This window comes from Marmota monax, unplaced genomic scaffold (assembly GCF_021218885.2).
Source record: "Marmota monax isolate L192 unplaced genomic scaffold, Marmota_monax_Labrador192_F-V1.1 WCK01_AAM20220418_F8-fsc00142, whole genome shotgun sequence".
Taxonomy (NCBI): domain Eukaryota; kingdom Metazoa; phylum Chordata; class Mammalia; order Rodentia; family Sciuridae; genus Marmota; species Marmota monax.
Window position 1 is genome coordinate 3,972,366 of NW_026692025.1, and position 14,895 is coordinate 3,987,260.

At 48.3% G+C, this 14,895-nt stretch overlaps 1 protein-coding gene across 4 annotated transcripts; it reads right to left on the bottom strand.

Annotated features, from left to right (window-relative positions):
- Nucleotides 1-728: 728 nt before the first annotated feature.
- Nucleotides 729-12,251, bottom strand: Hmgb3 (high mobility group box 3). 4 transcript variants are annotated; one of them, XM_046453517.2, is made up of 5 exons: nt 12,232-12,251; nt 3,381-3,535; nt 2,956-3,095; nt 2,301-2,475; nt 729-1,725 (listed from the first exon to the last, which is right to left on the bottom strand). In XM_046453517.2, the coding sequence occupies exons 2-5, from the start codon at nt 3,528-3,530 to the stop codon at nt 1,588-1,590; spliced, it is 603 nt and encodes a 200-aa protein (XP_046309473.1). In that variant the 5' UTR covers nt 3,531-3,535; nt 12,232-12,251; the 3' UTR covers nt 729-1,587. The 4 variants fall into 4 exon arrangements, with proteins under 4 accessions (XP_046309473.1, XP_046309462.1, XP_046309465.1 ...); XM_046453506.2 differs by lacking the exon at nt 12,232-12,251 and adding an exon at nt 5,692-5,789; XM_046453509.2 differs by lacking the exon at nt 12,232-12,251 and adding an exon at nt 5,493-5,642.
- Nucleotides 12,252-14,895: the final 2,644 nt, after the last annotated feature.

The window sequence follows — 14,895 nt, forward strand, 5'->3', positions numbered from 1 at the left end:
GCAAAATGTTAACACCATTTACTAATACAACCACTGAAACACAAACCAAGCTTCTTTCAGTTTAAGAACATTGAACAACAATCTACATTTCTGGTGAATAAGCTCAAATCACAGGTAGGCCACTCTCTATTTCATGATACACTTACTGCTTAGAAATGTTGATCCTATCGGCCTGCTGAAGTGACCCAAGATGGGACTTAAGAAACTTTCTTGGAATGTCTGATTTTTTGAATGAGGAAAACAGGGCCAAAATACGGATAATGTCCCCTACCCCACCCCATCCCCCCTCACTGGGGTCTAGGAGACAAGCAGCAATTTAAGGCCTCCTCAAATGTTGAGCACAAGAAATAACTATGCATCCCATTACATGTGCAGGAGTCAGAGAGGAGTGAGAATAAATAAGGTATGAAGTTTTAAACCCTATATACTCTGGAAGACATTCTTACTGTTTAGCAATGCATTTGACACCAAAAGGGGATGTAGAAGCCGAAGGTAAGAAGTAAAATCTGGAGTTAGCTGGCCGCCATCCCGCCTGCCTGCCTTCCTGAACACTACTGAAGGATGCTGGCCCTTGCCTGTCACTACATTCACTGGTCTACACTTCATCTTAATGCCATTCAGATACAACAAATCATGCAGTAACTTCAAGTAGCCCCCTCCTTCATCTCAGTCCTAAGCTGACCATGTGAGTAAAATAGAAGTTACCAGATTTATAGGGAGGAACAGTCTTAAAAATGTAATACTGTTTATTTAACTTCAAAAACATTTCAGCATTCTAAACATACAAAAAATAACATAACGTCGCAAATTGCATTTAAGTACAGAAGGTTCTTGAACTTTCATTGATGCAGTAGCTCTTTGCTTTGCTGACAATGAAGAGTTCTACAGTTTGTTTGAAACAAAGTTTAAAATCTACCGTACTTAACTAAAAAAAAATTCAAACACTTCTCATGCCAGCTGACCCCCCTTTTTCCACAACTAAGAAAGGCAGCAGAATGCTATATCACTATATACAAAAACAAGACAACCTGAAGCTAAATGGATGCCCACCGCAGTGTCAACAGGTCCAGCCTCACAGTGCACGCCCTGAGCTACGGCCCCTCCAAAAGGCATCTTCCCCCCACAGCCTCAACGCCAAGCAAGGAGCATCAAGAGTTTGTCTCGGTTGTTTTGTTCTTTTTACAGACTATAGATATGTACAGTTGATAACTGAGGATTTCTAGCCAATAACCATATAGTTAACACCACCTTACAAATTAAAAAGAAATGCCAGAAACATCTTCAAATGCCTTGTCACACCAACAGCAAAGTGCACAGAGTGAGGAGAACACGAGAGTGCCTTTTCATTTTAAAAATGTTTGGAAATATGTACAACTTTGATACAGTTTTAGGGTGCTCTGGACACCCAGGGCCACTTCATGTAAACCACTGACAATTTCTAGAGCATTTTGAGAGACTACAATATGATCGTGATCAAATTCTGAAATTAAACCTAATGAGAGTAACAGACACATCTCAAATAAGATGTGTCAATCATGGCGCTCCCCTACTCTAAGGTATTCACAAGAAGACGGATAAACAGTTTTTTTATTCATCCTCCTCCTCCTCCTCCTCCTCTTCTTCTTCCTCCTCTTCTTCGTCTTCCTCTTCCACTTTTTTCCGGGCAACTTTAGCAGGACCCTTTGTGCCATCAAACTTTCCTTTAGACTTATAGTCAGCAACATCCTGGAAGGAACAGGGACACATTCTGAATGAGTGTCCGAGATCTCAAGCAAAATGTAGAAGCATGCAGCCCTCGCCTCAGGTAAGAAATCAGGAATTGCAAAGACAGGAGACAGGGCTACTATTATATTCTAAGTATTTGTTTCCATATACACAATTGTTTCTTGGCCATTCAAATTCTAAAGTTAAAGGACACAGAAGTATCTTTTAAGTCATATCAACAGCCCTATCAATATTCATTATCAATTTTTTTGTAGCACCGGGGATGAAGTCAAGGATCTTGCACTGATAGGCAAGCAATGTACTGCTGAGCTACATGCATCCCCAGCACTGCACTTAAAAACTGGGGCTGAAGATACAGCTCAGTGGTAGACAGCATGATATGAAGCCCTAGATTTGATCCTCAGCACTGCAAAAATTATGCCTAAGACAAAAATCTGCCATTTAGTATCAACACCAACACACAGGGCTGATCTTGGGAGATGGGCTGCTGCATGCTGTGCCAAGTACTTGGCCCAGCAAAGCAGCCACATACCCCACAACCCACCAATACTATGGCAGATTCTAGTCCACCTTACCTTCTCGTATTTCTCCTTCAGCTTTGCAGCCTTAGTGATGTATGGCTGCTTTTCACTGTCACTTAAGTTATTCCACATCTCACCCAGCTTTTTTGCCACATCTCCAATGGAGATACCAGGATTTGTGGACTTGATCTTGGGGCGGAATTCTGAACAGAACAAGAAGAATCCAGACCTTGGAGGAGAGAGAGAGATAACTTAGAGAAAGCACAAAATCATGAGCTTAGATTTAATTCCCATGTTCCTGAGCTCACATACCTCTCAGCACAAGTTCTCCCTGTCATACTACATTCAATGCTATAGAGCTATAGACTCTAGAATGGTTAAGATGCTTCCAAAATGTATGGTTCTTTATTACCGTTACTGGCTAAAGGGTAAAGAACATATTTAAGACACTGGCTCCCAGAACTAGGGTGCATCCTTCTCAGTGGAAGGGCCAACAGGCAACTGGTGCACATGCACTTATACATGATACACACACAGAGAGCCAATAAACACATCAGCCCTAACTATGGACAATACTGGTATTGCATTTTAAAGCTGAAAAGTTTAGAATGTTTTGCAGAGGCATCTCATTTCTTAACTAAAATATCTTTTTAAAAAATATTCAAAGCAGAAAGAAAGCTCTTGTTATTTCAAGTGTATAGCCACTTACGGTGGTCTTTTGGGGGCATTAGGGTCCTTTTTCTTCTTGCCTCCCTTAGCTGGTCCATAGTCCTTCATTTCCCGATCATAGCGTACTTTATCTGCCTTTGCCATTTCATCAAATTTAGATTTCTCTTTCCCAGACATTGTCTGCAAAGAACAGGACCTGTTAAATTCCTTAATGCAGTGAGCACATACTTGCCCAACTGTTCTGTAATTAAATAAAGTGACATCTAAAGAACCACTTACAAAAGACGAACAAAGAATTTAAACCATTACAGAGCCTTAACAAAGGTACACACGCAAAATTAAAAAGACAAGCAAGATAATGTCTAAGTTAGAAATAAAAGAGCCATACGGGGTGACTTTCTAGGAATGTAACCCCAAAATATGAAGTACAACTAAGCCTACTATGAAGTTGCAAAAGAAAAATACCTTCCACCTCTCAGAGCACTTCTTGGAAAATTCTGCAAAATTGACAGGGACTTCTGGATTTTTCTTCTTATGTTCTTCTCTGCAAGTCTGCACAAAGAAGGCATAAGCAGACATCTTGCCCTTTGGTTTCTTGGGGTCACCTTTAGCCATCCTGACTGTGATAGATGGAAAGAAGAAGAACAAAAACAAGGAATGACAACGAGAAACAAAACTACAATAAATACCAAAGGAAGAGCAAAATTAAGTTAGTTGTTAGAAAGCCCCCTTCACCCAACACCTGACATCACTGGCAAGAAGGCAGAGTAGGAAGGAAAGCAGCTTCACTGTCGCTTGTCATTTAACTTTTGACCAGCATGAAGCGCGCTGGTTTGCGAGTTACTTCTCCAGAGCGATCAAGTTCTCCAAATGGAGCTAACGTAAGTGGGGTGCTCAGTGCTACATTACTGAAGCACTACGTTTTATAAACTACAACACAAAGTGGGAAGAGCACAGAGAGGAAACATTTGTAGGGAGTATATAACATAAGCTTGAAGAAAATGATTTAAAGCTGGCTGGCTATACGTTTACAAAATATTGTCATCTCGCTACTGAACAACATCAAAGGGGAAAAAAAAACTAAATAGGGAACATTTGAAATGTCACTACCGGACAAGGCATTATGGCTTTTAAAACACTGGTAATCTGGAAAGTGAGCAGGTATCCCTTGTACTAGTAGTTCAAATCCTTCAGTATCTAAAGGGGTAGGAGATATCGAAAAGGCTAGTCTTGTCCATGTGTAACGCAGAATGCAGGTCCAGCCAGGAATACTTTCTCTAAAGTTTCCAAATAAAAATGCAGCTGTGGCGTGTCATCTTCCCTGTCCCACCCCCCAGCTTCCCGCCATCTTTTCCTTTTCCCACACCCAAGGTCATCATGTAAAAATAAAGCACTCCCCTTGGCATCGACCGCCCCCGGGGTTGCATTAGAGCCCCGCAGTGGCAACGCTGGTGGGGCGGGACCCGGAGCGGGGGAGCCCCATCCTGCAGCCCGACTCGCCCCGGTGCCCGGTCCCCCGGACACCCATAATTCACCTTCCATTTTGTCAAAAGCCTCCTGATGAAAGAAAGTGCCCCTCAAATCCTATGCTGCCACCCTCGGGGGGCGTGTGGAACCCGGGGCCGCGGCGGCAGGCGTCCGCGGGGGGTGTGGGGCCGGGCCGGCAGCAGCCGCGGCAGTGGCTGTGGCGCCCGCCGCGCCTCCTTAGCCCAGCTCGCTAAAATGGCTGATCCGCGCGCGGCCGGCGCAGGCGGCGACGGCGGCGGCGGCGAACAAAGCGGCCCGGGCCCCGCCACCGCCGCCGCCACCCGCTGGCAGGCCCCCACCCCGCCCCGCCCCGCCGGGGTCGCCCGGGGCGCAAGGGCCACTGGCCGGACCTCCCCGCCCCCCGGCGAGGGGCGCACTCCTCGGGATAACAAAGGCGCCCGTGCAGCCATGACGCTCGGCCGCGCCGGGGCCCGCGGCAGCGCCCCCAGCCCTTCACGCCTCCCGCCCGGGGCCGCGGGCACCCTGGCGGAGGCCAGAACCCGCCACGAGCTCCCGCCGCTCATTCCGCCCGCCTCTCCGCCTCTCACTGGAGTCCCGCACCGCGCCAGCCATGTTAACCCCAGCGGCGGCGCCCGGTGAGCTGGAGTCGAGCGGGGGGCAGCCGGCTCGAGCCCCCCCCCCCCCGGGCCGCCCGGCGCTCCGCGACGGCCATGTTAATGCAGAGCCCGCAGCGCAGCCCGCGGGCCCGCAGGGCGCCCGGCCAAGCCCTGGAGCGAAGTTTGCCGGCGCCGCAGCCCTCGGTGGGCACCGGCTGCCCGCTCCCAGCTGAGTCCCTCTCGGGCCGGGGTGTACCGGGTCCCCTTCACGCTGCCGCCGCCCGCCTGGCGCCGGGACGCGCGCCGCCAGTGCCCGCAACCCGCAGCCGCCCCTCAGCTCGCCCCGCCGCGCCACCGCAGCTGCAGAACATCTGGCCTGGGAGCCCTGGCCCCTCGGCCGCCCCTGGGGGCGACTGCTGAGCTTGGTTCCGCCGAGGGTGCCAAGCCCCAAAGGCGGGGAGCTAGGGCAAAAGCATTTGAAAAGTTGAGACACCTGAATCGCGTCTTCCTTCCCGGCCACCTAGCAAGAGAGAGAAGGCGAAGGGGCGGGAAGGGCGCAGAAGGAGAGGCAGGGGAAAGCGGTGGCAGACGCGCTCGCGGTGGCGCGGGCCGGAAAGTTGTGCGGGAGCTGCTGCTGCTGCGGCGGCGGCGGTGGCGGTGGCGGTGGCGGGCGCGGGCAGTGCGAAACGTACCTGTATTGTTCGCTAGTCTGGGCAGCGCAGGGCACGACGCGCGGCTCAGCGCTCCCCAGCCTCGCGCTAGCTGCCTCCACGAGAGCCGCCTGATTGGCCAGCGGGCTCCGCCGTTTAAAACAGCCTCCTCGCATGGCCATTGGCTGCTGGCCTTATGCATATTAAGTAGGCGCCCGCGCCCATTGGGCGCGGCCGCTGGGATCATTCATTCAAACAGAACAACCCGCCGGCGTCGGCTGCGGAGGCAAAACAGAATAATAATAATATTCTCTCTTGCCCATCCCTCCCGCACCGTCCTCTCTGAACTGAGCTGCGATCTCGAAGGACTTTGCAGAGATGGCCCCTGGATTCCCAGAGGCCTCGGCCTCTGGCGTGGGAAGGCGAGGTCGAGCCCAGCTGCCTTGCCCTCTGCTCCCGCCGCGCCGCGGCCCGGAGCCCCGGTCCTGGCCCCTGGCCCTTAGTCCGCTCCACTGCCTGGGGAAACCTCCCTGGGCCAACCTACTAGGACCGACGGTCCTCCACCTCTACCCAGTTCCGCGGCAACACAGCGGCAGGGGCCTGGGTATAGTTCCCTCCTCCATGCCCAGCTGAGAGCCGCTGCATCCTCTTAGAGATTAGGATGTTTCGGCCCTTGGATCCCGCTGCCCACTCGAAAGGAATCTGACTCCGCCCTTGCAGATCCTGTTCCACTAGGCTCTTTGCACTAATTGCCACAAAGTCTGTATTTGCGCCTGCAATTTTGGAAACGGCGGACTGGAACACCAAAACGGAGTTTGATAAGAGCAGAAAAATTTTGAGAAATTGTAGTTTCGTGAGCAGGGAGTTAAGAGTGAAACTGGCCCCTCTTCACGGCCTCTTTTCAGACACACCCCCTAGTGAAGAATCAAAATGCTAAGAATGAAAGAATGAATAAGATTTGACTTGGTCTTCGCTTTGCCACAGCCTGATGTATAGCCTTTAGCAAGGCACTCTTGGGGGGAATCAGTCAATGGTTTTCAAAGTGTGAGATGACTAATGTTACTTCTCTAATGGATGTTTGGAAATTTGTGTAGATTTTTGGTTACCAAGAAGACTGTCTCACAGCAGCTCAGGAGGCTGAAACAGGGGGATCACAACTTCAAAGCCAGCCTCAGCAACTAGGAGGCCCTAAGCAACTCAGTGAGATCCTGACTCTAAATAAAATACAAAATAGGGCTGGGGATGTGACTCAGTGACAGAGTGATCCTGAGTTCAATCCCCAGTAAAAACCCCCAAAAAAGAAGACTGGCAAGTGTTGCTGGAATTCAATAAGAAAAAGATATTTTCAGGATGTTAAATATACTACACTGAGCAGGGCCATCACTAAGTGTTTCACTCCAAATACCAATATCAACCCTGTTTGAAAAACACCTAAGAGCTCTTGTCTCTTTGAGGTAGCACAGACTTCCTAGAAAGGATGAAAAAGGAAGGGTGAGAAAAATTAAAACATTTTAAGGATTGAAATTTGGAGAAAACAATACAAAGGAGGAAACATGAGTTCATCTCCCCCATGTGACGTTCCCTTTCCAAAGGCCAAGAGATCCAGCTATTTTTGATTCACATAATTGGAAAGGAGACTCACTATAAGATTAGTTTTTCAGATGTTTTCCAAAGAATGTGACTGAGTTTGAAGTGTGCAAAGGAGCTAGCTTCACACAGTACCTGTATCCCCAGCCCTTGCCAAGACATCCTCTGAGCCCTTAAAGCTGGAACACCTAAGCATCCAATCCAGACCAAAAGACAACAATAGTGCAGCTTTTGACAAGAGCTGACAGGTATCAAGCCACTATCCCAAATCTCCAATCTACAGACTATCAGGAGTTCAGATCTTAGGGCACCTCATCTGACTCTCAGCCCCATTAGAACTCACTGAATGGTTGCTTACCTTCTTGACTACCTCCAATTATAGAGAGCTTACCACCTCCCTTCTTGGATGTCCCTTCCATCTCTAACCATCTCTGAACCTTGGAGATCGCCATCCCACACATAATCCAATCCCTCACCCTTCAGAGAGTCATGGCAGGCTAGGACTTTTCTCCAGGCAGACAGTTCCAGCTTCTATAGCCAAATTCTCAGTACCCAACCTGCCCAGGCTACAGCTGTCTTCTTTTCCTGCGCCCCCCATCTCTGCCTAGCCCAGAGAACAGTCTCCCCATTGATCTGACCTCCCTTCTGCCAGAGCACATTGACCTCTCAAGGTTGTTGAGCCTTCCTAGGCCAGATATTTGGGCTGAAGTCTTAGCACAGGGTCTCCCGGTGGGCCAGCTGTTGCCCTGCATCCTAGCCATACTAGGTAGCTGGCAACATTTAGCATTAGCAGAGACAGCAGCTTGAAGGCAAACCAGAAAGATAAGAGCATCTCCAAATTACCCAGATCCCTGCTTCCCCACTCCCCACCCCCCACCCTCCACCCCCTCCACAGCCCCACCCAATCTCCTCTTTCGGTACAGACTTCTAAAGTGAAAAGGGTTGCTCCTACTCTTCGAGGGAGGTGTTTCCATCTCTGCTCTAGAGAAAGCTCCTCCTTATAGGAGTAGCTGAAGCACTTGGTCTGAAGCTTCCAACTGTGGTTGCAATGATCAGAACCTTAGGTGACTATGACATAGCTTAGAGTGTTAGAGATCTGAAGGTGCCATGGTTCCCTGCTTCTACCCCCTCCCCAACAAACACAAGTCTTCTTCATTTCCAACCTTGCCCTTTTCTCCAACTCTTCCCTGAGTCCCCATTTGGAGTCCTTAACAGCTCGATTTACTTCTATGTGGCCTATGTGATTCCTACCTCACCAAATCTCTCATAAGTTAATTCCATGTACATGTATTGAATGTCTTTTAATGAATAACAGAAAGGAGATGGTATGGAAGGGTAGGGCTGGAAGGGACAAGGCTGTGACCACTTGGGCTGTGTTGATGACTTCCTGGTATACTCTTTGACATGTTACCTCACCCCTTCCAGCCTCAGCATCCTTTGTCAAACCAATTCAACCTATCTTCTCCACTTAGAGCATTTCTCAGTCTTATGGTAAGGGAGGCTGTGAGTGAGGGTGGTCTGGTTGTCACTAGTCTAAAGCTGCCCAGGGCAGGGCTAACAATCAGTCTGGAAGACAAGAAAGTAACATAAAGTGAGAGGTGTCTGGGCCCAGTCTGGGCTTAGGTACCCCAAAGCAGGTCGCCACCTCTGTGCAGCAGAGAAGTCAATTAGTATGTACTGTCTTGGGGGTAACTTACACAGGAGCCCAGACCAGTTAAGCAACTGATGGGGTGAAGGAGGGTGCTTTAGGCCTCTGCCCTGGCCTCTGGAGAAAGCTCTTTAACCCTGTCACTCAACTCTGAGGCCCAGTACCAAGCAAAGCCTATCCACAAAGGAGAACCTCAAACCAGAATCCCTTAAGCTGCTCAGCTGCCTAGAGAAGTTATTAAAACATTGAAAGTAAATAAGAAATAGGACGAAGTGTGGCAAATGTTATTTAAAGAGGTTTTCAGTTCCTGTCAGTTGAAGGCCCCCAAAAGATTAAGAGAAATTCTTATCATTCAACAAAGATGAATCCCTGATCCCCTGGTGCAACCTTCTCCCGCCTCTATGCACAGGCTTCTAAGTCCTCACTTGGGAACCCAGCACTTAAAGGAGACTTTCCAGAAACCAAGCCAGGCCAACTCCTGTTTAATAATCAATGTAGGGCTGAGTATGTGGCTCAGCCTGGCATGCTCAATGCCCTAGATTCAATCCCAGCAACATATACATTCACACACACACACACCAACAATCAGTGGAAGTGTAGTGGGTGGGGCAGGGGTGTATTGGTATGGGCTTGTTGAATCATTTAAAATAGCACCCTTGAGGGGCTAGGGCTGTAGCTCAGCAGTAGAGTGCTTGCCTAGCATATGTGAGGCACTGGTTCGATCCTGAGCATCACATAAAAATAAACAAAATAAAGGCATTCTGTCCATCTACAACTACAATAAATAAATAAATAGCACCCTTGAGAAGAGGTTTCCAGTTTCCAACAATGGCCCTAGATAGGTCCACAGGAAACCTGGTGGATGGGGCAGGCCTGCACTTCCTTTCCCACCACACCCCACTGTACAGATTCCTCAGGCATCCTGAGACTCCATGGCCTAGAGCCTTGATTGAGCCTTGATTCCTGATCAAGACTTGAGCCCTGGGGTCTGAATATGATGCTGGTCTGCACAGAGGTGGCTGGGCCCTCACATTTGGAGGCAGCTGGGGGCAGCTCCTTCCCACAGCATTGATCTTGCCCTAGGATAGGATGAGCTACCTCTCTCAGTACCTATTCAAAAAGAGGAGTTTGGAAGCCAGGGTCATTTAGCCTGACACAGGCCTACAAGTACCACACAAGGGCTCTTCTTAGGTTGCTTTTAGGCAGACTGAAAAGCAGGAAGTGGGTGAACTCAGGAAGGATTGCCTGCATTGTACCATTCACACCCAGGTAGGTAGGAATAAAATCCTAATCTACAAAAGCTCCAGGGCCAATGAAACTGGACAGACCAGACCTTCAGGGAAGTTGGGGGTGGGGTGTGGAAGAGAAGTGCCCTTGACCCTGCCAGATACTGTGTCCTGGGAGAGTTCAAGGACCCTCCCTTGGGGAAAGAGAAGGAAGAGCCCTGCTCTGAAAAACCTTGCCATCTTCACCATGTTGCTGGGTAACCAACCCAGTGGAGACTACCTAACCCTCAACCCCCATCCCATCCAGAGAATGCACACTTACAGTAGGTCTGCCACCTTGCGCTGAGTTTTGGAGTGGTGGCCCTTCTGTGTCCAGGGCTCTGACTCACTGAGCAGCTAATGAGCCAGCATCTCCCTCTTAGGGAACAGGTACAAGCTGTCTGTCTTTACCTGAACCAAAGGGATTCCTGCAGTGTGGGTGGGGGGCTGAGGACAGGCCAGTCTCTATGTGGGTTTGGAGCAGCTCTTTAAAAAGTGCTCCTGGGCCGTGGTGCATTGGCGTATACCTGTAATTCCAGCAACTAGGGAGGCTGAGACAAGAGATCTTGAGTTCAAACCCAGCCTCAGCAACTTAACAAGGCCCTAAGCAACTCAGTGAGATCCTGTATCTAAATAAAATACAAAATAGGGCTGGGGATGTAGCTCAGAAAACAAACAAAAACAAATAAATTCCCCTCCTCCCTCTTCCTGGGCCTGTTTCTCCTCTTTGAAAGGAGAAGCCACAGTGGTTTTCTTAGAGCATTAGCATACTTAGGATTGCCAGGAGGGCTCCACAAAGAGACTTCAAACACTGCCTTCCTAATCTCCATACACCCTCCCTTCCCCAAACCCTGCAAATCAATACAAACAAAACTGAGAGGTGGCCTTGCAAAGGCCCTCTGCCTGTACCAGCACACTGTAAGAGGACTTTAGACACAGGCGGGCCGTGGATGGTGAAAGTGTGACTGTGGAAAGGACAGCATTCTACCAACTATGTGCACCCCTTCTTGCCTTCAGTCTGTTCTAAGAAAAGTGGTCAAAGGTCCCTGCTCAGTCAGAACATGTTTCTCCTCTGCTCTGGACCCTCTTAGAGCTTCCCTGCTCCTCAGAGCAAAGCCCCAGCGGCTCTGAAAGGGTGATTTAAGTCATCCGTGCCACATACACCTCTAACTGCAGCTCTCAATTCTCTCCTTATTCTGCCCCACCTCCCTCATTAAGAGCCACCTCAGGATCATGGCACTTGTTCTTCCCATTGCCTGGAATACTTTTCTCCCATGAATCTGCTCTCACCCTAACCTCTGGTAGGTCTCTTCCCTGAGCACCCATCCTTGCCTGTGCCCCTCCCCCTGCTTTCTTTTCCTAGGAGCACTTAACACCTTTACAACTTTTATCTTACTGATTGACTGACTCCTCCTGTCCCCCTACCACCACACAGTTAGCCTTGTAAAGACAGGGACCTCTTCTCCACTATCTCCCTAGTATGTGGCACAAAGCAAGCAATCCATTAAAATTCATTCAATGGTGCTGGGCTTGATGGCACATGCCTGTAATCCCAGCAGCTTGGGAGGCTGAGGCTGGAGGATTGTGAGTTCAAGCTATCCTCAGCAACTTAGCTAGATCCTGTATCAAAATAAAAAATAAAAAGCTGGAGATATATCTCAGTGGTTAAACGCCCCTGGGTTGATGCCTAGTACCAAAAAAAAAAAAAAAGTTGAATAAACAAATCAGTTTCCCTTTGATCTTGACCATTCCCCAGCCATGATCTAGGTAGGTCCGAGGGCAAGAGAGCTTCCAAACATTCTCAAAGCAAAATCCCCAGGCTCAAGAATTTTACAATCCAGACAGACTTGACACACTACCAGCTCTAAATGAAGTGTAGATGAAATAAATGTGAAACAGAATAAGAAAAATTGAGAAGACTTTATGGACAAGGAAGCCAATTTGAGATAGAAACAGAGGGTTAATGAGGTTTCCATGGACAGAGAAGGAACAAATGACCTTAGGCTGAAGAGAAAGCAGACCCTTACACAGTGTGAAACAGCTGCTCCAGGGACACAGAGGTAAGGCACAGGTTTGACATACCAAAGGCTGTTCATGGTAGAGATTGTTATCTGCAAGTTCTCTCTAGCAGGCAATAGGGAGACACTGCAGGATTTTGAACAGGGGAATTACCCAATCATAGCTCTATTTGAAAAAGTTGTCCCTGCTGTTGTGGGGGGATGGGAAAGAGTGGGTGAGGGGGCAGAGACAGAGAGATCCCTTAGGAGAGATTGCAGGCCAAAGCTAGCTTGGACTTGGATTTGGGATATTGGCAGTGTGGGTTGGGAGAAGTAGCTGAATTTGTGCACCACTTGCCCCCAGCCAATCTCCCCTTAATAGTGGTCAGTCCTCCAAGGATTTCTCCTCTCATGTCAGTGAGGTGTCCCCCTTCTCCAGACCCCAGACATTGCCATGCCTATCTGCAATCTCTTCTAGTGGCCTCCCTGTGGTCTCAATGCTAACTCTGCCTTCTCTCCTTTCCCTCACTAGGAGTGTGCACTTGCTGTACCCTAAGCAAGTACTACCCAGCCTGGAGACCTTGGCCCACTTGCCACCACCTCCCCCAAAAGGTTCCCTGATTTCCCAGGCCCACATTTTCCTTGCTCCCTCTGGTTTCCTTTATGGTACTTCTCAGAACTGTCATCCAGCCTCTGTTTGGGTGATTGATTATTGAATGTCAGTGTCACCCGGCCTCTCCTGCAAGTGGCACAGTGCCTGGGGCCCAGAGCCAATGAAAAGTATTTGAGAAATGAACAAAGGCCACAGCAAGTAAAGGACAGCTGTGTTATTGGATGCTAGGTATGGAGGGCATGCCCTCAGAAGGAGGCAGGTAGCCCTATCCCTGAACTTTGTGGTCTTTTTGTGGTTTTGTTTGTTTGTTTGTTTTGTTTTTTTAGATATACATGACACTTTTGGTCTCTTTTACCCAAACAAAAGAAGACCTGACTAGGGAGAGGACAAATGCCAACTCCATTAAGGAATTGTTTCAATCAGGCAGGGGATTCACTGTATCCACCTGGTTCCTAGAGGCTACACAGGACAGAGCCATGGAACTGGAGAAAGAGCCAGCGAGTACCAGAAATATTCTTGCTCTTTGTTCTGAGCCCTAGAACCTGCGGTTTATTTACAGTGCTAAGTAAGGCTTTGGCTTGCAAAGTGGGTCTAGTGATAGGACCTACCTCATAAATTGTTGTGGGGATTAAATGAATCAGTGCAATCTGAAACACTTAGAGCAATGCCTGGCACAAAATGCATGCTCAAGAAAGGTTTGCTGAGGCAAAGGAGTCATCTTTGATTTCACTCTTAATTCTTCAGATGATGCAGAAGATCAGCAGCTGGAAGGTAATCCAATCTGTGCTGGCACAAAGTTGACCTGTGTTCTCCTACAACTGAGAAAGGATTGCCCCTGCTGGGAGTCCTGTCTTCCCTAGCTAATCACCTATCTCTGGGCTACCTGTGACCTGAACTATAATAGCAAGACAATGTGACCTGAGGCATCTGAATGCACACATACATATACACGCAGACATGCCACCAGCACTAGCACTACCTCTAACACCTGGTGAGGGCCTGGATCTGAGTACCTTGTCCTGCTGAGGGGTAGGGATGGGCACATAGGCCATGACACCATAATTACCAGGGCCCACTGGCATCTTCTCCAAGGCAGGGACAAAATCCTATCCTTTCGATGGCTCTCCCTTCAGAGTGCCCAGCTCAAGACCTGGCACCAAGCAGAAGTTCAGTAAGTGTTTTCTATAAGGGGGAGTTTCACCTCCAGTAGAACTGATGTGCATTTGGGAAATGGACACTTAGTAATTGGTGAAGACCAACCACATATTTGTGTCCTTGTGTTCTGGCCGAACAGGCGAAATCACTCCATGAAATACTGGGCAAATAGCTCAGTTCTGCCAAAACCAAAGCTAGTAATCTAGAAACCACAGGATGAGGCTCTGCTGTCTGCTCTTTCACAGCTTCCAGGGGCCTTGGAAAATCCACGAGCCTTGCTGATCCTCAGATTCCCCTTCAATACCATCAGCGACTTGCACTAAATACTAATATCCACTGGAGGATAAACACCTCTGAGGGCAGGGTTTTGTTGTTGTTTTTGTTGTTGTTGTTGTTTTCTTTTCACCATGATGTTTCCCAGATGCCTAAAAGACAGCATATTATATATATCCAATGAATATTTGCTGAATGAATGGATGAAGATGCTTAAATTGCATGGTCCTATGATGGTCTTCTGGTGAAATAGGGAAGTGTATTTGTATTCACAAGTATATCTCCTCTATTTGATAATGTTTTCCAATGAAAAGAATGGTTTTTTTGTTTGTTTTTTGTTTTAGTGGTGCTGGAGATTGAACTCAGGGCCTTGCACATCCAACACTAAATTGCAACCCCAGCCCCATTAAAAATATGGTGTGACTGGGTCCCATGTTTGTGTTCAGTACCTGTCATCCCAGCTATTTGGGACCTGAAGCAGGAGGATTGCTTGAGCCTAAGAGTTTGAGAGCAGCCTAAGCAACATAGTAAGACTGTTCCAAAAACAGAGAAATACATTCTGCTGTCATACTTAACAAAATAGAATTTTAAAAAAAGAATAGTAATAGAAAAAAATATGCCCAAGAGTATGAAGGACTTCAGTTATGTGCTGGAGTTATGTAGAGGGCTCTAGAAAGCACAGGTGGGAGAGTCCAGGATGAATGAATG

Bases quoted from the DNA above. Each gene is read 5' to 3' on its own strand.
- Hmgb3 (XM_058582611.1), bottom strand. The intron at 3,096-3,380 runs GTATTTTTCTTT...TGTTCTTTGCAG, and splicing joins AGTGCTCTGAGAGGTGGAAG to ACAATGTCTGGGAAAGAGAA. The intron at 1,726-2,300 runs GTAAGGTGGACT...TGTTCCTTCCAG, and splicing joins TGAAGGAGAAATACGAGAAG to GATGTTGCTGACTATAAGTC.